Source organism: Schistocerca nitens, chromosome 5 (genome assembly GCF_023898315.1).
Source record: "Schistocerca nitens isolate TAMUIC-IGC-003100 chromosome 5, iqSchNite1.1, whole genome shotgun sequence".
In the NCBI taxonomy this organism is placed as follows: domain Eukaryota; kingdom Metazoa; phylum Arthropoda; class Insecta; order Orthoptera; family Acrididae; genus Schistocerca; species Schistocerca nitens.
This window is the reverse complement of record NC_064618.1, coordinates 820846674-820871923: the sequence shown is the minus strand read 5'-3', so window position 1 is coordinate 820871923 and position 25250 is coordinate 820846674. Positions and strand designations below refer to the sequence as shown.

At 38.4% G+C, this 25250-nt stretch overlaps 1 protein-coding gene across 1 annotated transcript in view; it reads right to left on the bottom strand.

Annotated features, from left to right (window-relative positions):
- Positions 1-25250, bottom strand: part of LOC126259298 (uncharacterized) — a 252725-nt gene that overhangs the window by 5041 nt on the left and 222434 nt on the right. Inside the window, exon 15 of the mRNA XM_049955964.1 lies at positions 485-614. Coding sequence (XP_049811921.1) covers positions 485-614 — 130 coding nt within the window. The remainder of the gene's footprint in view (positions 1-484; positions 615-25250) is intronic.

Sequence of the window (25250 nt, the reverse complement as noted above, 5' to 3'; positions counted from 1 at the left end):
TCACCTCACTCAGTGATATCTCATATCCGTAGTGTGCATCAAAGTGTTTAAAATAATTATTGGCAGACAGAGAAGAGACTTTTTAGACTTCTCAGTGAAATGAGATGGTACATTGCAATGTCTTTATGAAGACAGTTTCACTTGATTATTTCAAGGATTTTTCTGAAAACTGAACTGTTTCTCAGTTTACTACATCCAATTGCCAGATTGCAAAAGTCAGAATGTATATGTAACTGAAATTAAAACTTTTGTAGTTATTTTTTATGGCAGTCATAGCAGAATAATGACCCCATAAATTACATGCTGCCTAAATCCTGTATTGGCATTGTTGTTGTGAACACCATACTGAACCGTCAGTATTGAAAGATTTAGTCAATCACATAGGCCTCTGTGTTAGTATACAAGTGGGATAAAACAGATTAAATTAGGATATTACAGTGAAAGCTAAAGTTCGTAATAAGTTGTATGTGTTATCAATTATTACCTGGAGTGGAGGCAGACTGGCTGGTTCCTGGTCCACACTGTTCAGCATGGAGTCAACTTCCTGTTTTTCTGCATTGGCACTTAAATTTTCAACATTCTGTGTCTCTGAAGAATGCTCTGGACTAGATGATCTGGAATTTAAAACAGTTTTCTAATCAAGTGCCAGCTGTGGTTTTCACTTCTTGAAAATCTGTAAGATGTTTCATCAGCAGTATATCTTTTGAAACTGAATGAATAACTGAGTTAATCCATCTGTGTTATTTGGTAATGTAAGTATACCATAGCAGGAAAATCCTAGAGCAAGTAAAAGTTGACTAAAATGTGAATTGCCTATGTCAGTAATTGCCTAAGTCAGTAAGTTAACAAAAATATTTTGGCAGCTGTGTTACATTTTGATGTTTAGGCACACATTAATGTCAGCATCAGCATACACATAACAACTACTATGATAGTTTATGGCAAGAAAATGTAACTTATAAACTAATGCTACAGATTAAAAGTGATCAAATGGACAAAACCTTAACTATAAGTGCTTGAAATAATAATAATAATAACAACAACAATAATATAAGAATGCAACAACTGTAATACTAGGTTAAATATCAGCTTAGTTGCCACACTGAATTACACTTCCTCATACTGTAGAAATAAGCTGAGTGCTGTAATAAGCAGCTGACAGTTTTCCAGTCATTACCAAAGATTACTGTCTGGTAACTGGATAAACTGCAGTCAGCCTATATATGCCACACCATTAAGAAAATACTTCAATTCAAGAGCTATCTCAGTGCCTGATTTGCCACTAGTTCTCTATACTTTACAATCCGTACAGATGCATTCCCAATGTGTCACTGGACTAGTACCACTGGAAGTAAGGTTCTCTGAGGCTATGGTTGATGCTTTTGTCAAGAGGTGTTTCACCCTCCACAAGTTTAGAAGAACACAATATACAATAAGTTGAAGTCATGAACCTTGTGACTCAGTATTATGATCACACTTATTGTTTTCCATACTCATTCAAAAAGATAAAATTGACAAAAAATGCTTTAGTTTTGAAATATTAATTGTCTGTATCTCTTTGATTAAGAATGTCAATTATATTGACAATATTTGCACATCCTTGTGTGTGAAATTTGTATAACACTGGAATGATCATCAAGTTGTTGAATTCTGTCTGTCTGTTATTGAATAGCAGAATGGAAGTTGGAATGAGGTGCTGGATTCTAAATTCATTTTCTAAACAAATTTTAAAATTATGAACAAGTACTGTACTCTGACTGTTATGCAGTGAAAGATTTGATGCTCATTAAGAAGTTCTCAGCATGAGGGTGCAAAAGGCATTGGAAACCACTGCCTTAAAGACACAATGTAAATCCACAGGTTATATAGCCCACTAATTGAAAAAGTGTCATGATGATCTCTCCATTGGCAAAAGATTCCAGAATAGTTCTCAACTGAGATCTCTGGGAGGGGACTGCCATCGCGGAGGTGACCATGAGACAAAAGATTGAATAAGCAATAAAAGGATAACATTCTACAACTCAGGGCATGGAATGTCAGAAGCTTGAATGTGGAAGGGAAGCTAGAAAATCTGAAAAGGGAACGCAAAGACTCATTCTAGATATCGTAGGGGTCAGTGAAGTGAAACGGAAAGAAGGCAAGAATTTCTCGTCAGATGAGCACAGGGTAATGTCAACAGCAGTAGAAAATGGTATAATGGGAGTAGGATTCATTACGAAAAGGAAGGTAGAGCATAGAGTGTGTTACTGTGAACAGCTCAGTGACAGGGTTGTTCTTGTCAGAATTGACAGCAAACCAACAACGACAATGATAGTTCAGGTATACATGCCAATGTCGCAAGCTGAAGATGAAGAGATAGAGAAAATATATGAGGATGATGAAAGGGTAATACAGTACATAAAGGGAGATAAAAACCTAATAGTCATGGGGGACTGGACTCCCGTTGTAGGGAAAGAGTAGAAGAAAAGCTTACAGGAGAATATGGGCTTGGGACAAGAAATGAGAGAGGAGAAAAACTAATTGAGTTCTGTAATAAATTTCAGCTAATAATAGCGAATAATCTGTTCAAGGACCACAAGAGGAGGAGGCATACTGGAAAGGCCAGGTGATAGGGAAGATTTCAGTTAGATTACGAGGGTTGTTTTTTAAGTAAGGGCCGTTTTTATTTTTAAAAAAAGATACAAATACTTTTGTAAAAAAACTTTTATTTTCTGATTGTACACACTTTTACCTATTTTTCTACATAGTTGTCTTGTTTATTTAAGCACTTGTCATACCGTACAACTAAGTTTTTAATTCCCTCTTCAAAGAATTCGGCCCCCTGCACTGACAGCCAAGAGTTCATGGCTGCTTTCACTTCATCGTCGTCATTGAAGCGCTGCCCGCCAAGATGGTGTTTCAGGTACCGGAAAAGGTGAAAATCGCTAGGAGCCATGTCGGGGCTGTATGGTGCATGGTCCAAAACTTCCCAGCCAAAAAAAAAACAATCAAATCCCGAGTCTTTTGAGAGGTGTGAGGCCTAGCATTATCGTGCAGGAGCAAAACTCCTTTTGTCAGCATGCCGCGCCTTTTGTTTTGAATTGCTCTGCGGAGCTTCTTTAGAGTTGCACAGTAGGCATCTGAGTTGATTGTCGTTCCTCGTGGAATAAAGTCCACTAGCAAAACACCGCGCCGGTCCCAGAACACATTTGCCATAATGTTGCGCTTTGACAGCGTCTCTTTGGCTTTGACCTTGACGGGTGAGGTTGTGTGTCGCCATTCCATCGATTGTCGCTTGCTTTAGGGAGTGATATGGGATACCCATGTTTCATCTCCAGTGACAATTTGACTCAACATGTCATCCCCTTCTTCCTCGTAACGAATCAAAAAGTCCAATGAAGTGGCAAATCTCTTCCCTTTGTGGTCCTCTGTGAGGAGTCTGGGTACCCACCGAGAACACGGTTTCTTAAAGTTTAGGTTTCCAGGCACAATTTTGTACAAAACCGATCTTGAAACTTGTGGAAATTCCAAAGAAAGAGTGGAAATTGTGAATCTTCTGTCCTCACGAATCTTTGTTTCGACTGCAGCCACCAAATCATCAGTGATCACAGAGGGCCGGCCTTGAGCGTTCTTCGTCATGGACGTTTTGACGGCCATTTTTAACTCTCTAACCCACTGACGCACTTTACCTTCACTCATTGCATTCAAGCCGTAAACTTCTGTTAACTGACGATGAATTTCTGCAGCTGATAGGCTTCTCGCGGTCAAAAAACGTATTACTGACCGTATCTCACACGCGGTGGGCAATTCAATAATCATCAACATTATAAAGTAACACAGCGATGCGTACACGTCAGCTACAGAGCTGCAACTTGCATCAGTGTGAACGGGAAGGATGCCGGCAAGTGGTGCGGTGGCTTGTTGCAGCGTCCGCGTGAACTACGAGACTATATGCGCGAACGGCCCTTACTTAAAAAACAACCCTCGTACATCCCAATCAGACTGAGATTCTGAAACTGGTTACTGGATCAAAAGGCTTACCCTGGAGCAGATACAGACTCAGATCATAATGTAGTAGTTATGAAGAGTAGGTGGAAGTTTAAGAGTTCAGTCAGGAAGAGTCAATACACAAAGAATTGGGATGCAGAAGTACTAAGGAATGACGAGATATGTTTGAAGTTCTCTAAGGCAATACAGTTGAAGAGGAATGGACATCTCTAAAAATGGCAGTCACAGAAGTAGGAAAGTAAAACATAGGTACAAATTAGATACCTGTGAAGAAACCATGGGCAACAGAAGAAATACTTCAGCTGATCAATGAAAGAAGGAAGTACAAAAATGTTCTGGGAAATTCAGAAATACAAGTTGCAGAAGAATGAAATAAATAGGAAGTGCGGGGAAGCTAGGATGAAATGGCTGCATGAAAAATATGATTGTCGGATGGACTGACTCAGCATATAGGAAAGTCAAAGAAACCTTCGATGAAATTAAAAGCAAGGTAACATTAAGAATGCAATGGGAATTCCACTGTTAAATGTGGAGGAGAGGGCACATAGGTGGAAAGAGTACATTGTAGACCTCTATGTGGGGGCAGATTTATCTCATGTGATAAAAGAAGAAACAGGAGTCGATTTAGAAGAGACAGGGGATCCAGTATTAGACTCAGAATTTAAGAGAGCTTTGGAGGATTTAAAATCAAATAAGGTAGAAGGGATGGATAACATTCCATCAGAATTTCTAAAATCATTGGGGGAATTGGTAACAAAATGGCTATTCACGTTGGTGTGTAGAACGTATGAATCTGGCGACATACCATCTGACTTTTGGAAAAATACCATCCACATAATTCGAAAGACTGCAAGAGCTGACAAGTGTGAGAATTACTGCACTATCAGATTAACAGCCTCTACTGTTCAATATGTACACTGAAGAAGCAATGATAGAAATAAAAGAAAGGACCCGGAGAGGAAACAAAATTCAAGGTGAAAGGATATCAATGATACAATTCGCTGATGACATTACTATTCTGAGTGAAAGAGAAGAAGAATTACATGATCTGCTGAATGGAATGAACATAGTGAATATGCACTGAGAGTAAATCGAAGAAAGACGAAAGTAATAAGAACTAGCAGAAATGAGAACAATGTGAAACTTAACATCTGGATTGAGGGTCATGATGTAGATGAAGTTAAGGAATTCTACTACCTAGGTAGCAAAATAGCCAATGACAGATGGAGCAAGGAGGACATCAAAAGTAGACTAGCACTTGCAAAAAGGGCATTCCTGGCCAAGAGAAGTATGTTGTTGTTGTTGTTGTTGTTGTTGTTGTTGTGGTCTTCAGTCCTGAGACTGGTTTGATGCAGCTCTCCATGCAACCCTATCCCGAGCAAGCTTCTTCATCTCCCAGAACTTACTGCAACCTACATCCTTCTGAATCTGCTTAATGTATTCATCTCTTGGTCTCCCTCTACGATTTTTACCCTCCACGCTGCCCTCTAATGCTAAATTGGTGATCCCTTGAAGCCTCAGAACATGTCCTACCAAACGATCGCTTCTTCTTGTCAAGTTGTGCCACAAACTCATCTTTTCCCCAATTCTATTCAATACCTCCTCATTAGTTATGTGATCTACCCATCTAATCTTCAGCATTCTTCTGTAGCACCACATTTTGAAAGCTTCTATTCTCTTCTTGTCCAAACTATTTATCAGCCATGTTTCACTTCCATACATGGCTACACTCCATACAAATACTTTCAGAAACGACTTCCTGACACTTAAATCTATACTCGATGTTAACAAATTTCTCGTCTTCAGAGACACTTTCCTTGCCATTGCCAGTCTACGTTTTATATCTTCTCTACTTTGACTGTCATTATCAGAGAAGTATACTAATGTCAAATGTACGCCTTAATTTGAGGAAGACATTTCTGAGAATGTACGTTTGGAGTACAGCATTGTCTGGCAGTGAGACAAGGTTTTTGGCAAAACCAGAACAGAAGACAATCAAAGCATTTGGGATGTGGTGCTACATACAAATGTTGAAAATTGGGTGGACTGATAAGGGAAGGAATGAGGACATTCTGCACAGAATGAGAGAGGAATGGAATATGTGGAAAACACTGACAAGGGGAAGGGACAGGATGACAGGATACTGTCAAGACATCAGGGAATGACTTCCACAGTACTAGAGCAAGCTGTAGAAGGCAAACACTGTAGAGGAAGATAGAGATTGGAATACATCCAGCAGATAACTGCGGACATAGGTTTCAAGTGCTACTCTGAGATGAAGGGGTTTGCACAGGAGAAGAATTTGTGGCAGGCTGCATCGAACCAGTCAGAAGACTCATGACACCCCCTCCCCCCCCCTCCCCTCCCCGCCCCATTTCATTGTTCGTATTTCTATGCAAAAACCCAACAGTTTCACAGCAGGCATTATCTATCATCTAGATGAACCGCCAAACAAGAATTTCACCATCAGCAAGCACAATGTTAAGCAAGAACAATGAGCTTTAACTATTTTGAAAATGCATGTAAAGTTAGAAAGTCGCTAATTTCTTTAGTACTTCAATTATTGAAGTCAGAGGAGCAAGGGATGAGTCAGATATTCCAGCAATATGGTGTGAGTGCCTCTGTGAAGATTGTGAGGTATCAGGAGGAGCTGGCAGCTAGTTCATTTGTAGTAATTAAAACCTTTGGTTAAAAGTTACATATGCCTTTTCCTGTACCATAATGTTATAACACATACTTTCAGATCTTTCTTCAGGTTTTCTAAGATTCAACTGAAGTTGCTGTTCTGCACTTAAAAGTTTGGATGAGCAGTGTTCTATGCTCATTGTTAGTGTGTCATGCTGTTCATAGCAATAGAAAACTAAATTAGACTAAAAATAGTACCCGAAACACCATCATCTCCTCTGGTAGCACTGCTTTAAACAAAATAAAAAAAATGCAGAAATAGTGTTATACCAACAAACAGCATCACTAGACCCTTCATTAATCAAAATTGTACAAAGTGTGCTTGCATAAATAGTCTTTCTATATTGTAACTTCTGCTTCGTAGGATTATTAAGATTTAAAAGGTACATCGTGAACTGCAGAAATGACTAAAAAAGTCATCATTTGCAATTCAGATGTCATCCACCATTGGTTCATTCCATTACGTCTTATGCTGTCATATTTTGACGTAATTCCTCAGGCCAGGTTAAAGTTTCTGAGTCCAATAGAATGAAAAATGAATTACTGATCATATGAATGTTCTGCAGAAACCTCTTCAAGGAACCGTGTGTGGTTGTTATTGCTGTTAGTATATTCATCCCTTAAATAATTTTTTTGTAAATAATTTATCCCTTTTTTTCAACAACAGCCCAGTTCACAAATTCAACACTAGAAATAAGAAATAATCTAATGGTGTGCTTCTGAATGTGCAGTGAAGTTGCTGTTTCCAGTTTATTCACAGTACTGTGATGAGTGACTCATTTGTCTTCTTCAGGTACTGCAAGTTTTGCTTTTATGTGTACCTGGTGCCTGGACTAGTTTAGAGACCAGGCAGCGAATCACATAACAGCAACATTTGCAGTACCTGAAGGATAAGCTGGGTCAATCATTACACTATTGTGCATAAATTGAAACAACAGCTCAGCTACATAGCCAGAAGCACACCTTCAATTAACTTGCCTAGGAAATCTGAGAAATCAAGAACTAATCTCAAAAAGGTTAAAGGACACTTACTTTTATACAATGAGTGTCCATTATTATGGCAGACTCATGTTCAGTATGTTATGAGCAACTATAAGGAGTATAATTACTAATAAAGTACACTTTAATAGGTTTTATCTTTTTTTTTTTTTTTCTAATTACGAGTTTCTTAGCAGAAGTTGTTGGTTCACATATTAGCAAGCTTTTGTATTTCTCTCTAAATGAAAATGTATGTTTTGATGTTTTTGACTGGTTTCAAATCCTTGAGGACCACTTTAAGGAGATGTGAAATGAACATTAAGTCTAAGCACATTATTTTTGTGTTAAATATGTGTTCTGCAGTACCACTCTTTCTAAGATGTATCACATCCATGGGCATTTTCTCACTTTCAGCCCATGGAGCACACTGCAAATGTAATCTGAGCTGCACCCTTTCTCCTGGGCTATTAGTCAGACAACATGGGGGAATATGCTCTGAGGAATTAAAAAAAAATTAAAGGAGCTTGAAGCAGTTAGAAGCTCTAAGTTTGTCTGTGAGGCATGCTCACAAAATGATGGAGGCAGGTCACACAGTAGATGTTTTTCCAGAAGCAAGGATCTTTCATGTCTTGTTCATAACCATTCCATGGTAAATAGTTTATTGCCTAGTCTTATAAAATATAATTTGTAATTTGACATAAATTACAGTAAGGTGCAGGTCCCAAAATTAGGGTTAATGGTCAGACTCTATATGAAATTTCATGCGTCAAATTTGTTTATATCCAAATGAGTGAGAAACAGAATGCAGTTAATCCATTTATAATCAGTTTAAAACTCAGATCAGTATATATTTCATACTTGTATTCCCTGTTGTCTTGCTACATGGATTTGTCTTACTGTATTGATTTATAGTAGAATGCAATACAGATCAGTAAAGTAATTATTCAGTAAAAACAAATAATAATGATGATAATAAAAATAATAGTATAGTGTTAATAAAAATAATAGTATAATGTGACTTGATCATGAAATGTCAAATATCTTGGTATTCTTACACTTAACATCCCTACATATTTACTTGTTAATGGTATCTGTTGTTAGTAAGTATGGTCAATATTATGCGAACATACAACCACAAAACAAGGAAGAGAAACAGGTCGTCAAAAGTAGTTTCCATTATAGCTTAAAGCTCAGAATGTAGTGCTACAGTGTAATGCAAAGTTGTGTGTAGACAAAAGGCAGGGAATTTAGTATCCACAGAAATTCGAAGCTAAACTGAAGTCATTTCTTACTAGACACTCCTCATCTAAATTATCTGAAAACCTAGAATGGAATATAAACAATATTATGAAATTGATAGCTTGCATGTTGAGTTGCAGACAGGCACAACAAAAAAATTGTTACATATTGAGCTTTTGGCCGAAGCCTTTTTCAGAAACGAAAACACACACATTCACACAAGTAGGCTCACTTCACACTCACATGAGCACTATCTCCAGCCTCAGTGGCACGATACACCCCCCCCCCCCCTCCCATACACACACACACCTGATTACATTGTCTACATTTACATCTACACTCTGCAAACCTCTGTGAGGTGCATGGCAGAGGGTACGTCCCAGTCTATCAGTTATTAGGACTTCTTCCCATTCCATTCACATATGGAATACAGGAAGAACGATTGTTTGAATGCCTCTGTGCATGCTGTGATTTTTCTAATCTCATCCTCATGATCCACATGTCAGTGACACATAGGGGCTTGTAGTATATTGCTAGGGTCGTCATTTAAAGCCAGTTCTTGAAATTTTGTTAGCAGGCTTTCTTGGGATAGTTTATGTCCATCTTCAAGGGTCTGCCAGTTCTGTTTCTTCAGTGTCTCTGTGACACTCTCCCATGGATCAAACAAACCTGTGACCATTTGTGCTGCCCTTCTCTGTATACTTTCAATATCCTCTGTTAGTCCTGGTAGTCCCACACAGTTGAGCAATATTTTAGAACCAGTCACACAAGTGCATTGTAAGCAGTTTCCTTTGTAGACTGATTGCATTTCCCCAGTATTCTATGAATAAACCAAAGTCTATCACCTGCTTTACCCATGACTGAACCTATGAGATCATTCCATTTCAATCTTACAAAATGTTACACCAGGTATTTGTATGATTTACCTGATTCCAGCATTGACTCATTGCTATTTTAGTCATAGGATACTTTTTTTTTTTTTTTTTTTTTTTTTTTTTTTTTTTTTTTTTTTTTTTTTGAAGTGCACAACTTTGCATTTCTCAACATTTGAAAAAAGTTGCCATTCTTTGCACCATTCTGAAATCTTATCAAGATCTGACTGAATATTTATGCAGCTTCTTTCAGGCAGTACTTTATTATAGATAACTGCATCACCTGCAAAAAGTCTGTCTTTACTATTAATATTGCCTGCAAGGTCATTAATATACAGCATGATCAGCAAAGGTCCCAACACACTTCTTTGGGGCACACCCTACATTACTTCTACATCTGTCAATGAATCTCCATCCTAAATAACATGCTGTGTTCTCCCTACCAAAAAGTCTTCAATCCAGTTACAAATTTCACTTGATGCCCCATATGACTGTACTTTTGAAAATAAGGATAGGTATGGTGTGGAGTCAAATGTTTTTCGTAAATCAAGAAATACTGCATCTACCTGCCTGCCTTGATCCAAATCTTTCAGTAGGTCATGTGAGAAAAGTGCAAGTTCGGTTTCATATGATGAATGTTTTTGGAATCCTTGGTGGTTGGCCTGGAAGAGGTCATTCTGTTTGAGATAATGCATTATGTTGAGCTCAGAATGTGTTCTGTGATTCTGCAACAAATCAACGTCAAGGATATTGGACAGTAGTTTTGTGGATCACTTCTACTACCCTTCTTGCAGACAGGTGTGACCTGTGCTTTTTTCCAAGAACTGGAGATGGTGTTTTGCACAAGGGTCTATGATAGATTACAGTTAGAAGAGGGGCTAACTCAGCCACAAATTCAGTATAGAATCTTATAGGGATTCAATTGGGCCCTGGAGCTTTGTTCAGTTTTAAGAATTACAGCTGTTTCTCAAAACTGCTGACACTAATATTTATTTCACTCATCTTTTAAGTGGCACAAGGATTAAATAGGGACAATCCTCCTGTGTTTTTCTTTGTAAAGGAACACTTGAAACCTGAGGTAAACATTTCAGCTTTTGCTTTGTTATCTGCAATTTCAGTTCCTTTCTCATTCATTAGGGACTGGACTCTAACTTTGGTGGCATATCAGCCTTTACATAGGACCAGAATTTCTTTGAGTTTTGTGAAATATCATTTGACAAACATAAAAATGCATTTCATTCAGCATTTCTTTATCTGTGGTTTTATGCTTTCGTTTACACCTATTACGCAGTAGCCTTTGTTTCTTTAGAGACTTATTTACAGTGATTGTATACCATGGAGGGCCCTCTCATTATAAATTGTTCTACTGAGTACACATCTATCCTGTACATGGTCAATTATTGTTTTAAACTTGAGCTGTAGTTCCTCTACACTCTCCTGCCTTGTGCTGAAAATTTCAAGTTCCCCATCCCATTTAGATATGACATTACAGATTTTTTATCTACTTTACTGAACATATAAATCTTTCTGCTTATTTTAGTTGCCCTTTGTACCTTGGTAATCATTGTTGCCACAGCCACATCATAGTCACTGATACCAGTTTCAATGTTCAAATCCTCAAAGAGGGCAGGTCTGTTTCTTGACATTAAATCCAATATATTTCCACCATGAGTGGGGTTCCAAACTATCTGTTCCAGATAGTTTTCAGAGAAAGCATGTAGAGAAGTTTCAGAGGATGTCTTATTACACCCACCACTAACAGAATTGCAAAGTTTCAGTTGATTGTTGGGCGATTGAAGTCTCCACTGATGATTACAGTATGATCTGGGAACTTAAGTACAGGTGAACTGAAGTTCTCTCTACAGGAGATCAATCTGGTGGGGAATAAAAGGATCCAATTATCACTTTATGCCCACTCCTGATACTGAGTCTTGCCCAAATAATCTCACATGCAGCTTCAATTTCTATCTGAGTGGATTTGAGTTTCTCATCTACTGCAACAAAGATACCACCTCCATTTCCAATTTGCCTGTCCTTTCGACACACACTTAAATTTTTCATAGCACATCAGACCACCTGAAGTGGAGGTTTGTGTATGGTGAAGTGGGAAATGGGGGGGGGGGAGGGGGAAAGAGGCTGGGGGTGGGAGACTGGGTTGTGGGGAAGCCTGACATCGGTTAGGAGGGAGAGGTAAGTTACATCAGTGAGCTTGCCGTGGGGCACAGCATCGTGGAGGACTGGACTGAGAGAGGGTGAGTAGAACAGTAGACCAGAGGAACAGGGAGACTGCAGAGAGGAGGATGTGAGTGAAGAGGGGCGAGGGCAGGGGCTGGAGATCAGGACACAGGGGAGTGTGGGACAACACCTAGCAGAGACTGAAGCCAGGAGGATTGCAGGAGGCAAGGATGTGTTATAAGGACAATTCCAATCTGTTGAGGAGGAGGGAGGATCCAGATGGCACAGGTCATGAAGCAGCCACTGAAGTCAAGCATGTTGTGTTCAACAGGATGATCATCTCTGCTCTTGGTTGATTCAGGTAGACATGTAACTGATGACCGTGCTCACATAAAAGACTTTGTTATGGTTACAGCAGATCTAGTATGTGATATGATTGCTTTTATATGATTGAATAGTACATACGTATGGCAGGACTGTAATGCAATATACTGGATGGGTACATAGGACAGGTCTTCCCCTGTGTGTTCTGTATGACCCATGTTCCAAGGGTTAGGAGTAAGTGCCTCATAATGGAGGATGAGGTTATTTTGTAGATATTGAGGGCAGTGGAACATCACTTTGGGAGGTGGGAAGAATTGTGGGTAGCATGTTTCTTATATCCAGACACAAACAGCTATACAGGGTTATGTGTGTAGACTACAACAATGAAATAGCATATGTGGTACTCCTAAAAATTAGAGTAACTATCATTCTTATGAAAGAAAATTCCAGTAGAGCTATTCAAAATATAGAACAGTGATGCTAGGTAGCTGTATTTCAAGTACTAGTAACTCTGACAAATCTTCGAGTACCTTTGTTGAAATTTTTAATGGAAGTTATCCACTTAGAACCACATGTAACCAAATGACTAGTAAACTTAATGAATAACTCAAGATATGAAAAGTGCTAGTATCCAGAAGAGGCAACTCCACAATGAACTAAAATACAATAAAAATAAGCAAATTACTCAGAGTGTTAACACATAAGAAAACTATATTTAAAGTATTGTGAAGGCAGCCAAACAAATGGCAAACAAAAAGTTCATTTTCCAACTTAAAAGTAAGACAAAGGCAGTGTGGTCCATTGTCAAATGACAGTCAGTCATTTGAGTTAGTAGTAATGAAATATCTAAGATTAAAGTAGATTATAGCCATTCAGTAAATATAGCATAAAATTACCTTATGGAAGAAGTCCACGTGAATAAGTTCCTTAGACTAAATGTGAACAAGAGCTCAAGCTGAATACACATACTGACTTCCTCCCAAAGAATTAAGCAGTTTTGCATTTGCAATACAAATAGTAGCAAACTCTCCTGACATGTTGTTGTTGTTGTTGTTGTGGTCTTCAGTCCTGAGACTGGTTTGATGCAGCTCTCCATGCTACTCTATCCTGTGCAAGCTTCTTCATCTCCCAGTACCTACTGCAACCTACATCCTTCTGAATCTGTTTAGTGTATTCATCTCTTGGTCTCCCTCTACGATTTTTACCCTCCACGCTGCCCTCCAATGCTAAATTTGTGATCCCTTGATGCCTCAGAACATGTCCTACCAACCGATCCCTTCTTCTAGTCAAGTTGTGCCACAAACTTCTCTTCTCCCCAATCCTATTCAATACCTCCTCATTAGTTACGTGATCTACCCACCTTATCTTCAGCATTCTTCTGTAGCACCACATTTCAAAAGCTTCTATTCTCTTCTTGTCCAAACTGGTTATCGTCCATGTTTCACTTCCATACATGGCTACACTCCATACAAATACTTTCAGAAACGACTTCCTGACACTTAAATCTATACTCGATGTTAACAAATTTCTCTTCTTCAGAAACGATTTCCTTGCCATTGCCAGTCTACATTTTATATCCTCTCTACTTCGACCATCATCAGTTATTTTGCTCCCTAAATAGCAAAACTCCTTTACTACTTTAAGTGTCTCATTTCCTAATCTAATCCCCTCAGCATCACCTGATTTAATTTGACTACATTCCATTATCCTTGTTTTGCTTTTGTTGATGTTCATCTTATATCCTCCTTTCAAGACACTGTCCATTCCGTTCAACTGCTCTTCCAAGTCCTTTGCTGTTTCTGACAGAATTACAATGTCATCGGCGAACCTCAAAGTTTTTATTTCTTCTCCATGAATTTTAATACCTACTCCGAATTTTTCTTTTGTTTCCTTTACTGCTTGCTCAATATACAGATTGAATAACATCGGGGAGAGGCTACAACCCTGTCTCACTCCTTTCCCAACCACTGCTTCCCTTTCATGGCCCTCGACTCTTATAACTGCCATCTGGTTTCTGTACAAATTGTAAATAGCATTTCGCTCCTTGTATTTTACCCCTGCCACCTTCAGAATTTGAAAGAGAGTATTCCAGTTAACGTTGTCAAAAGCTTTCTCTAAGTCTACAAATGCTAGAAATGTAGGTTTGCCTTTTCTTAATCTTTCTTCTAAGATAAGTTGTAAGGTTAGTATTGCCTCACGTGTTCCAACATTTCTACGGAATCCAAACTGATCTTCCCAGAGGTCGGCTTCTACTAGTTTTTCCATTCGTCTGTAAAGAATTCGCGTTAGTATTTTGCAGCTGTGACTTATTAAACTGGTAGTTCGGTAATTTTCACATCTGTCAACACCTGCTTTCTTTGGGATTGGAATTATTATATTCTTCTTGCTCACCAGATGGTAGAGTTTTGTCATGACTGGCTCTCCCAGGGCCATCAGTAGTTCTAATGGAATGTTGTCTACTCCCGGGGCCTTGTTTCGACTCAGGTCTTTCAGTGCTCTGTCAAACTCTTCACGCAGTATCTTATCTCCCATTTCATCTTCCTCTACATCCTCTTCCATTGCCATAATATTGTCCTCAAGTACATCACCCTTGTATAAACCCTCTATATACTCCTTCCACCTTTCTGCCTTCCCTTCTTTGCTTAGAACTGGGTTGCCATCTGAGCTCTTGATATTCATACAAGTGGTTCTCTTCTCTCCAAAGGTCTCTTTAATTTTCCTGTAGGCAGTATCTATCTTACCCCTAGTGAGACAAGCCTCTACATCCTTACATTTGTCCTCTAGCCATCCCTGCTTAGCCATTTTGCACTTCCTGTTGATCTCATTTTTGAGACGTTTGTATTCCTTTTTGCCTGCTTCATTTACTGCATTTTTATATTTTCTCCTTTCATCAATTAAATTCAATATTTCTTCTGTTACCCAAGGATTTCTATTAGCCCTCGTCTTTTTACCTACTTGATCGTCTGCTGCCTTCACTACTTCATCCCTCAGAGCTACCCATTCTTCTTCTACTGTATTTCTTTCCCCCATTCCTGTCAATTGTTCCCTTATGCTCTCCCTGAAACTCTCTACAAGCTCTGGTTCTTTCAGTTTATCCAGGTCCCATCTCCTTAAATTCCCACCTTTTTGCAGTTTCTTCAGTTTCAATCTGCAGTTCATAACCAATAGATTGTGGTCAGAATCCACATCTGCCCCTGGAAATGTCTTACAATTTAAAACCTGGTTCTGCTGACATAAGTACACAAAAAATAGAATATCATAGTTATTTTGATTCTGCCATTAAGTATGGTACAATTTTACTATTTTCTTGTGAAGTTCAGATAGTGTTTCACAATTACTGAAGCTGCTGAAGAAAATTATCAGGTACAAGTGCACCTGTAAATCAGAAAGAGTCTTGTCACCCATTATTTCAGAAACTGTAAATCCTAACTGTTCCCTCCATACACTTTTACTAAATAATAAAATTCTTACTCAGCTGACAAAAATTATTTGAGGAGAATCATTTTAATCACCTTACAACATGATAAATAAAAAGGATTTTATGCTACTGACACACCTGTTTAAATTATATTCATAGCCTCCACAGTATACAGTGATGACATTGAATAATAAATTAATGGACAAAAACATATTTAACTTGTAGTCAGGGATTCCGTGGCAGAAATTCTACTATTTTGTTTTGTGTTTGCATGTTTGTGTGTGTGTGTGTGTGTGTGTGTGTGTGTGTGTGTGTCTGTATGACAAAATTGTATTGTTATTATTATTATTATTATTATTATTATTACTGAATTCTCCCAATAAATGGAAGACATTAAGCAAACAACTCAATCAACTTCTCTATATACCAGGTGTAGCGGTATGAAATTAGCGTTTTTTTTTTGTGAAAATGAAACACTAATTTTGAACTGAAAAGTAAAAACATTTTATTCAAAGTACTGACCATTGCTTTCTATACATTTGACCACCTTTCTGGCAATTTGTGGACACCACGCCAATAGAAATGTTTGTATTTTGAAGCAAACCAATCAGACACCCAATTTTTGACTTCTTCGTAGGAATTGAAGTGTCCCATTGATGAAAACAAATGGTAGTCAGAAGGGGCTAAGTCTGGTGAATACGGCGGGTGGGGTAGCAGCTCCCAGCCAAGTGTTTTGATTGTATCCTGAACCAGTTTTGCTTTGTGTGCAGGTGCATTGTCGTGTAAAAAAAATTACTTCGCCATGTCTTCTAGCCCATTCTGGTCTTTTTTCAATCAATGCATAGTTGAAATTGATCATTTGTTGTCTGTAGCGATTAGTATTCACAGTTTCACTGGGTTTTAGAAGCTCATGATACACCACGCCTTTCTGATCCCACCAAACACAGAGAATTGTCTTCTTGCCGAATCGATCTGGTTTTGCAGTCGATGTTGATGGTTGTCCCAGATTAACCCATGATTTATTTTGCATCACTGGTAACAATTCGATGCAAAATTGATTTTCTTTCATGTCTTTGAAGCAAAATTAGACAAATGGTTTTTCGGTTTTCCATCGGTCTTTCATTCAATTCATATGGCACCCATTTTCCACACTTTTGGATCTTTCCCATAGATTTCAAACGGTCATAAATTGTTTGTTGTGCAACATTTAGCATTGCTGCCATTTGCTTCTGACTCAAAGTATCATCTTCATCCAATATTGCATGCAATTCGGCGTATTTGAACTTTTTTGGTGGTCTTCCACGTTCTTCATTTCTTACATCAAAATCATTATTTCTGAACCGTTGAAACCATCTGTTGCTTCTGATAGAGCATGATCACCATATGCCTCGACAAGCATTCGATGCGACTCTGCAGCACTTTTTTTCAAATGAAAACAAAAAATTAATGCTTTCCGTAAATCATCACTTTCTGGTGCAAAATTCAACATTGTTAACGCGATGAAAACATATGATGATGTTTGTTCCATGACTTGATGTATACTAAATATCTTTGACAGATGTCATACCAACTGTTATAACTTCAAATTGAACAAATATATTTCAAGGACGACACAATACATGAAGTCACAGATCAAGTAAACAGAGTAAGACGTGTGTACACTTTAACAAACAAATCATAACTGAGTCCGAGTCTAGCAGCCGCTGGCTGGCTGGCCGCTTAGGTGGCGCTGCTGCTGCATGGCTGGCAGACAGCGCCGCACGTAGAGGACGCGCGTAACTGCGCGGTGGCACTTTTAAAGATTGGCGAGTCACAAAACCAACCAAACAAAAAAAAAAAAAAAAAAAAAAAAATTAAGGCTCATTCACAACAAATGTTCCCTATCGACACATTTGTATCTTAACGCTCATTTCATACCGGTGCACCTGGTATTCTTATTGTTGTTCTGGTAGGCTTTCAATCTTTCCAAGAAGGTTTGTTTACATTCTTTCAACCACTTTGGTCTGTACTGTTTTTGTTTTGGTTGCTTTGATGTAATTTAAAATTAACACAAAAAGTCTTGACCACAAGAAACCTTTATTTTTGTGGTTAACAGTTTCAGTCAGTTACTGGCCATCTTCAGAACTCATACCATGATGGTAGGCTGTGGCAGAGAATGGAGCAGGCGCTATGAACTCCATGAGCATCAACCACAAAAATAAAGGTTTCTTGTGGTCAGGATTGTTTATGTTCATTTTAAAGTACAAAGAAAAACCATTGTTCTCCGTGAGAAATGCTCTAAAAAATTACTGCTTTAATGTAAATTCCCATTTATCTACATTGTGTCTGAAGGTGTGTCTTTCTAAAACATCGGTTGGTCTTGTGTTTGTGTTTTTGAGATCCTTTCAAATTTCATTTAGGCAGGGCATGGAGTTCTTAAGTGATGTTACATAGTCTGTTATAGTTTTTCTCAATCACTTTTCTGGTAGTCTGTTGACATAACCAAGGAATTTCATTTGCCTTTTCTTAATGTCAATTTCAGTGTCTGAAAACTTTTCTGTTGTGATTGATTGTAGCTGGTAACTGTCTTCGGTACCGGTATATCTTGCTCCTAAAATTTTCCTAACGATCCTTCTGTCTTCTTTTATGATTTCTTCAAGTTTGTATTTTCTAAATAATTACTATTAAAAACAATCTTGATCACGATTTATTTAACAAAGTGACCGGTTTCAACCACTACTGTGGTCATCTTCAGACCATTGAGTAGGAACCTCTTTCTGTTGAAGAATCACTACTCTTAGTGATTCTTCAACAGAAAGAGGTTCCTACTCAATGGTCTGAAGATGACCACAGTAGTGGTTGAAACCGGTCACTTTGTTAAATAAATCGTGATCAAGATTGTTTTTAATAGTAATTATTTATAAGTCATTGATCACTGCTGTGCCCATAATGTATTCAAAAGTAATTTGTATTTTCTGTTATATGTCAGTGTTTCACTTGCGTAGAGGATATTTGTTATATGACTGTGTTGTAGTGCTGAATGTATGTCTGCCTTGACATGGATTCTTTGTTGTAGATATTTGGACTTATCCTAATGATTTTTTTGACTTTTTGGAGGTGATTTTGCTGTGAGATTTTTTTCAAGGCCTCTTGGGTTTGACGAATTCTTTGAGGTATTTAAAGTACGGGACCCTGTTGATTTTATTGTGTTTTGTTTTCAGGCTCATGATTTCTGTTTTTGAACATAAGAATTCAGTTTCCTCAAATAATCTGTCACCCTACATTTTCTTCATACTCTTTAAGTATCTCAAGCTATTCGACAGCTGTCTCTTGGTCTTCTCTAAGAATTGCCAAGACATCCTCAAATGGCATGTAGTGGTATGGCATCTAGAGGTTGATTTTGGAAAGGCCCAGTAGGACTGGCTTCCAAAATCCAAGTTTCTGGAGTTCTTTTTCACGTTCTTCCATAACCTTGTCTAGGACAACATTGAACTGAACTGGAGGGTCCATCTCCTTGTCTCACACCTGTTTGAATGTCAAAGGGTTCTGAAATTTATTGGGAGAATTTTAGTAAAGTGCAGTTCATCTGTAAAGGAGACTGCATATAGGACACTAGTGAAACCTGAGTACTGCTCGACTGTTTGGCATTCATACCAAGTCAAATTAAAGGAAGACATAAAAGCAATTCAGAGAGGGGCTGCTGGATTTGTTTCTGGTAGGTTCTAACAACATACAAGTGTTATGGAGATGCTTCAGGAACTCAAATGGGAATCCCTGCATGAAGGTGATTTTCTTTTGGATGAACATCCTGACAAAATGTAGACTACCTGCATCTGAAGCCGACTGAAGAATGATTCTACTGCCTCCAAAATACATTGCACATAACGAGAATGAAGGTAAGATATGAGAAATAGGGCTTATACAGAGGCATATAGACAGTCATTTTTCCCTCGCTCTATTAATGAGTGGAGTAGGAAAGTAAATGACTAGTAGTGGAAGAGGGTGCCCTCCTCCGCATGCCGTATGGTGGCTTGTGGAGTATCTATGTAGATGCAGATGTAGATGAGATCTCCCACATTAGTTTTACTTCAGACTTCATGCCATTTAGTGTTTGTTTTATCCGTTTTCATGTTTTGGAATCTCTTCTAAAATTTGGTTTAGTAAAGGCCTGTCTACCAAGTCATAAGCATTTTTGAAACCTACAAATATGCATAGTAGAGATTTTTGTCTGAGGTTCGCATTTTGAGTATGGTTTTGGGGTCAAACTTTTGTCCTGAGCATGACCTTTTCAGTCCTGAATCCTGTTTGGTATTCTGCTAATAGTTCTAATTGCTTTTGTGCTCTATTCAAGATACAAGCTTACAGGATTTTGTAGTTTACGTGTAAGAGAGAGATCTCTCTATAGTTGTTTACATCAGATTTGTTGCTTTTTCTTGCAGTGGATGGATTAGAGGAATTTTCCAGTCATCAGGGATTGTTTTGGTTTGCTGAATGTTTCAGATTATTTGTGTAATTTATTTTGCAAGAGATCAGCTACAGTTCCATCCTCCCCTAATGCCTGGTTGTTTTTAAGTTTCTTGATGTGTAAATAAACTTCTTCTTGTGCTGGTGGTGACGAATTTTCTGTTGTGATATCTGGATGTATTTTCAGGAATCTCTCTTTGGATTCTGGACAATTTAAAAGTTGTGAAGAATATGTGGCTAGTTCTTGGTAATTTTCTTTATTTGTCAAGGCTAATTTACCATCTTGTTTTTGCAGAGTTTCCTTGGTGGGCACCCTTTGATCTGATTCAGAAAGGTCTTGTATAAATCATGTATTTTATAATTTTTGAAGTTGTCTTCAACTGACTCCAGTTGGTCATTGACATATTTTCATTTACTTCATCTTAAAGTCTTGGATGTTTGTTTGCAAACTTAGAGGAATTTCGTCTGTGTTTCTTCTTGACTTGTTGCAAGTTCTTTCTTTCCTTCTTCTAATGCATTCTCACATCTTTGATTCTATTAAGGGTGTTTTGGGTCTTTGTGAAGAAGAATTGTGTCTTTCTCTGTTTTGAAGATTTTAGTTTGAAATTTCTCCCAGTCTTCTGCAGACTGTTCTCATTTTTCTGTTATTTTAGAGTCTTTGTTTTTGTGTAATAAAATTTTGAGATCACCAGTGTTTTCCTGTTGAATTTTCTTTCAGTTGTGAATTTAATTTTGATTATGGTTAAATAATGATCTGAATCAAAGTTTGAAACTCTGTGTAATTGGACATCATGAATTTCTTTTTGGTATTTGTATGATACTGCCACATGATCAATCTGAAATTCTTCTAAATGATGGATGGGTAATCATGAAGCTTTTTGTTTTTCAGGCTTTTTCTGAAGTGAGGTTGACATAATTTTAGGTTGTTTTGTTGGCATAACTCAGTGAGTCATTCACCATTCTTATTGGTGAACTTGTGAGCAGGATAGTCTCCCACTGTCCTCTTGTATTTGTGTTCCCTGCCAATTTGGGCATTAAAACCACGGAGTAGAATTTTCACATCATCTTTTGGAATTTTGGCCATCTCTGTTTCAAATTCTTCCCAGAATCTTTCTGTTTCCTCAGGCTCTTTTTTATTGTCATCATTTGTTGGTGAATGTACATTAATAAAGATGTAGGTTTTGTTTATGAGTGTAATTCTTATAGTCATAAGTCAGTTGTTCATGTTTTTCTCATCTTTTACTGAATCCAAAACTCTTATGTCTACAATGGAGAAAAATGCCAAATAATGCTGATCCAATTCCCTTGTTTGTTCCACCTTTGAAGAGTCTGTAATTACTGTGGTCTGTTGTTTCTGAAGTTGTGAAGTGCGTTTCTTGCGGGGCGAGAATTTGGTTTTCTACTTCGAGAGTTATGTTGAGAGACTGTGTGTCTTTCAATTTTGCTGCTCTAATGAATGTCTGTATATTGAAAGTGCCCTTGTAAGTGTGTGCTTTTCATGGAAGTTTACCAGAGCATTCCAACTTACTCTCTCACATAAGCCCAAGCTCCCCAGAATCTGAATGTTCGGTTGCCACTTTGGAGTGGGTGGATTGTCCTTCTGGAGTAATACTGTCTTTACTCTAAGAGTCATAATTTGCTTTCCATCAACTTTCTGACTTTTGCTAGCCATGTAGAACCAGGGATTGTGAGTTCCTGGAGGATATTTACAGCCACATCTCCTGGTGAACAGATGCAGCATGGATTTTTGTTGTCTCTTTGGTCTGTGGGTGGTATTTCATTTCCCGCCTACCCTGCATATCTGCTGGGCATTCACTTATCATCCACCTGGAGACATGACAGATGGGGGTTGACAAACCCCATGCTTGATTATTATTATTATTTTGATGTCATTACTAAAATCAGTTGTTTTATGTTTATGGCAAAGTCTTACCACAATTTAGATGTGTCTCCTGTACCTGAATTAAATGATTTACATTATGTACGTTGCTAGACTAATAAACCAAAATTCACAATTCACTACTCTATGCCTCAAAAATTCTATATAACATAAAAAAGCACCATTAAAAACTTAGATTAACTGTAGTTTAGTAGAAGATCAATTTGGACTTAGGAAAGAAAAGGAACACGAACTATGAATTATTCTAGAAATTACAACCGTGATATGCCTAGAGCATATGGAACATTCATTGACCAAGAAAAGCCTCTTGATACAACAGATGGGAAGTTAGTATTTAGGGAATCGAACAAAATTGTAAGATAATATTAGATATACATTTTCCTTCATGGAACCATAGTAAGGAGACCCTAAAGGATGCTAACTAAATCACAGGTGTACAATGGAGAAATAGAAGATTGATTCTCCATGTACATCAAAACTAAAGTACCATACATAAGCGGTCATTCGCTCAATGAGGCTAGAAATCAAGAAGAGGCACCAGGTGGGGATTGCCCCTTCTCCCTTTTTATTTAATTCATTTATAGAAAATAGTATAGAAACAATGAGTAATCACATAAAAGGAGCAAAAATTAATGGTAAATAAATATATTGCTCTAGATTTGAATGTGATATTGCCACAAGCTGTGGTGCATCCAGTGCGACATAGCAGTTAAAGTCACTCGCTGGCATGCTACGGCTAGCCAGTTCAAACCCAGTCACCAGCAGTTATTTGTTATTTAGAGTTTGTCATTCTAGAAGGTTATTTAAATACCTTATATTTGTATATTATGAAATATTCAGTGTTTGTGTAAATAGCTGCACTCTCTGTCCAGCAGGTCAGTTCAATTCTGGCTGTACGTTCATGTCAGTTCTAAGTATAGTGCTTCATTTACAACCCTGCATTCAGATTTGGACTTGATTGTGGTTTTGATGTGACACTGTTTGGTGGAGACGCTAGGTACTTAGAAACATCTGTGTCACCATATCTCCAACAAGGCAGCATAAGAACCATTGAATATGTGGACAGGAACCAGGATACAAGCAGTACATCATTGTAAGATCCATATATTCAGGAACAGGTGAATTCCAAACCAGCAGTAAATCAGCTGCACATCAGGCATCCAGCATTGTTTTCTGAGGATGCTGGTCAGGACCCAATGAAATGGCTGTAAACATTCAACTGGGTTGTCAGTAAATATGACAGATAGAATGATATGATGTGTTTGCAGATCTGTACTTTTACTTGGATGGCACAGTCCAGCAGTGGTTTGGGAATGATGAAGTGAAGTGCAACAGGTGGGACAAATTCCGATTTGAACCAAAGATAAGGTTTGGCAACAACTGACAGCAAGTTCACTTAGCGAAAGAACTGGGTCCAATGTTACAGAGAAACAACAGTCGTACACTCAGAATGTTTTGAGCCTATGCCATATCGTGAATCCCAACATGATATAAGCTGAGAAAACTCACACTTGATGAAAGGGATGACAGAAGACATTCACCAAACTCTTCTGGTAAAGTACCTCACCACGACAGAGGAATTCATTAAGTGGTACCAGCACATCAAGAAAAAATAGAAAGACTTGGATGAAAGAGGTGTCACCAATCGAACACACTGATAGGGAGAATGGACTCGGTCAACTCAGACTTATGCCGCAGCACCAGACCGAAGCAGATATGATGAACTCCTACACGAAGCAGAATTCCCCGCAGAAGAACACTCATTTGGAGGACAGAGGACAACACACTTGTGTTTTTCCACTGTGGAAACCCTTGACACATTGTACACTACTGCAGATAAAGAAGGCGAGTTATTGGTGACTACTACACTGTGTCGGATAATGACCATCACAACAGTTCTATTCATGCTTATCAGCTGCAGACTAATTATGGTCACTCTATGGGACAAATCCCATCACTGTACCCTGGATGAGGTCACTTCCCTACATGCCATATGCAGCAGCTCTTCCAATCATCTTACAGAGCTACCAGCCAGTCAGTCTAGCTATCTACTTTAAGGAAACTAGGTGAGGCAACCATCGAAGGAGCTGTGACCACCACAGATGCAAATCCTCCGTGGATGACAGTCACCAAGGTGTCAGGAAATGTCACTGACATCATTATCAATGTGCAACAGGACTGGACGCTAGTCAAGTTCGGGGCTTTCTTTTCTGTAATGTCGGAAGCCATTCATCCTCTGTCAAAGAACACTATGTTTTGTGATACTAAAGTGATTGTGCCGAAAGTCACAAATGGGAAATATGTCCAGCCAATAGGGATATGTATTGGAAGAATAAGTATTAATGATAGAACACAGCCCTTCAAATTTAAGTAATCATAGTGTTGTTCTCAGACGAGGCTTCCTGCAGGCATCACAAGCACCCGTAGACTGTATAAGATCAGAGCTCCAGACTGCTGGAGCTATCTCAACAAGCACATGTTACAAAAATTGTTCTTGTCAGTAGTTTGCCACTGAAGACATTATTCCACCATCATCAACAAGATGAGTTCCAGTCATCAATTGAGATACTCAGTTAAACTGTGACTCTTTCTTTGATTGCTAAAGGCTCCTTTGGCTCATGTCAAATATCAGCAATGATCATAAGTATTGTTAGGATGCTTCAGATCATTAATTGTCATGAGGAACCAAAACTCATCCCTAAAGGTATGTACATACGGACAGCCAAACAAGTCTAGGAAGAGCACTTACTGTCACCGAAGAAGAATTGTACTCCACTACCACTACATTTTGTATGCTTTCATACATGGAGAGGAAAAGACACCGCCCAAGTGGTCCACGGTAAAACACCCAGGACCTTCCACCAATTAGCCAGTGTTTGCGTAGAGTGTTGCCAGCTGGACAGTAGTTAATCCAGGAGGAAGTGGAGAAGGTACTACAAGATAGACCTTGATCCTCTCTTTTGGCCCTTGTGAAAAAAGGATGGCATGTAGCATTTCTGTGTCAACTATCGAGCACTGTGTCAACTATTGAGCACTGAACAAAACCACGAAGAAAACTGTTAGTCCATTGTCACACATTGATGACACCTAGACTGCTTGAAAGGAGCAAAGTATTTCTGCTCCATGGACTTGCAGATGGGCCACTGGCAAACTGGAGTTTATGAGGCTGACCTGAAAAGACTGCCTTATTCAGGAAGGTACTGAAAAGATGATAGTTTATGCTTCCAGG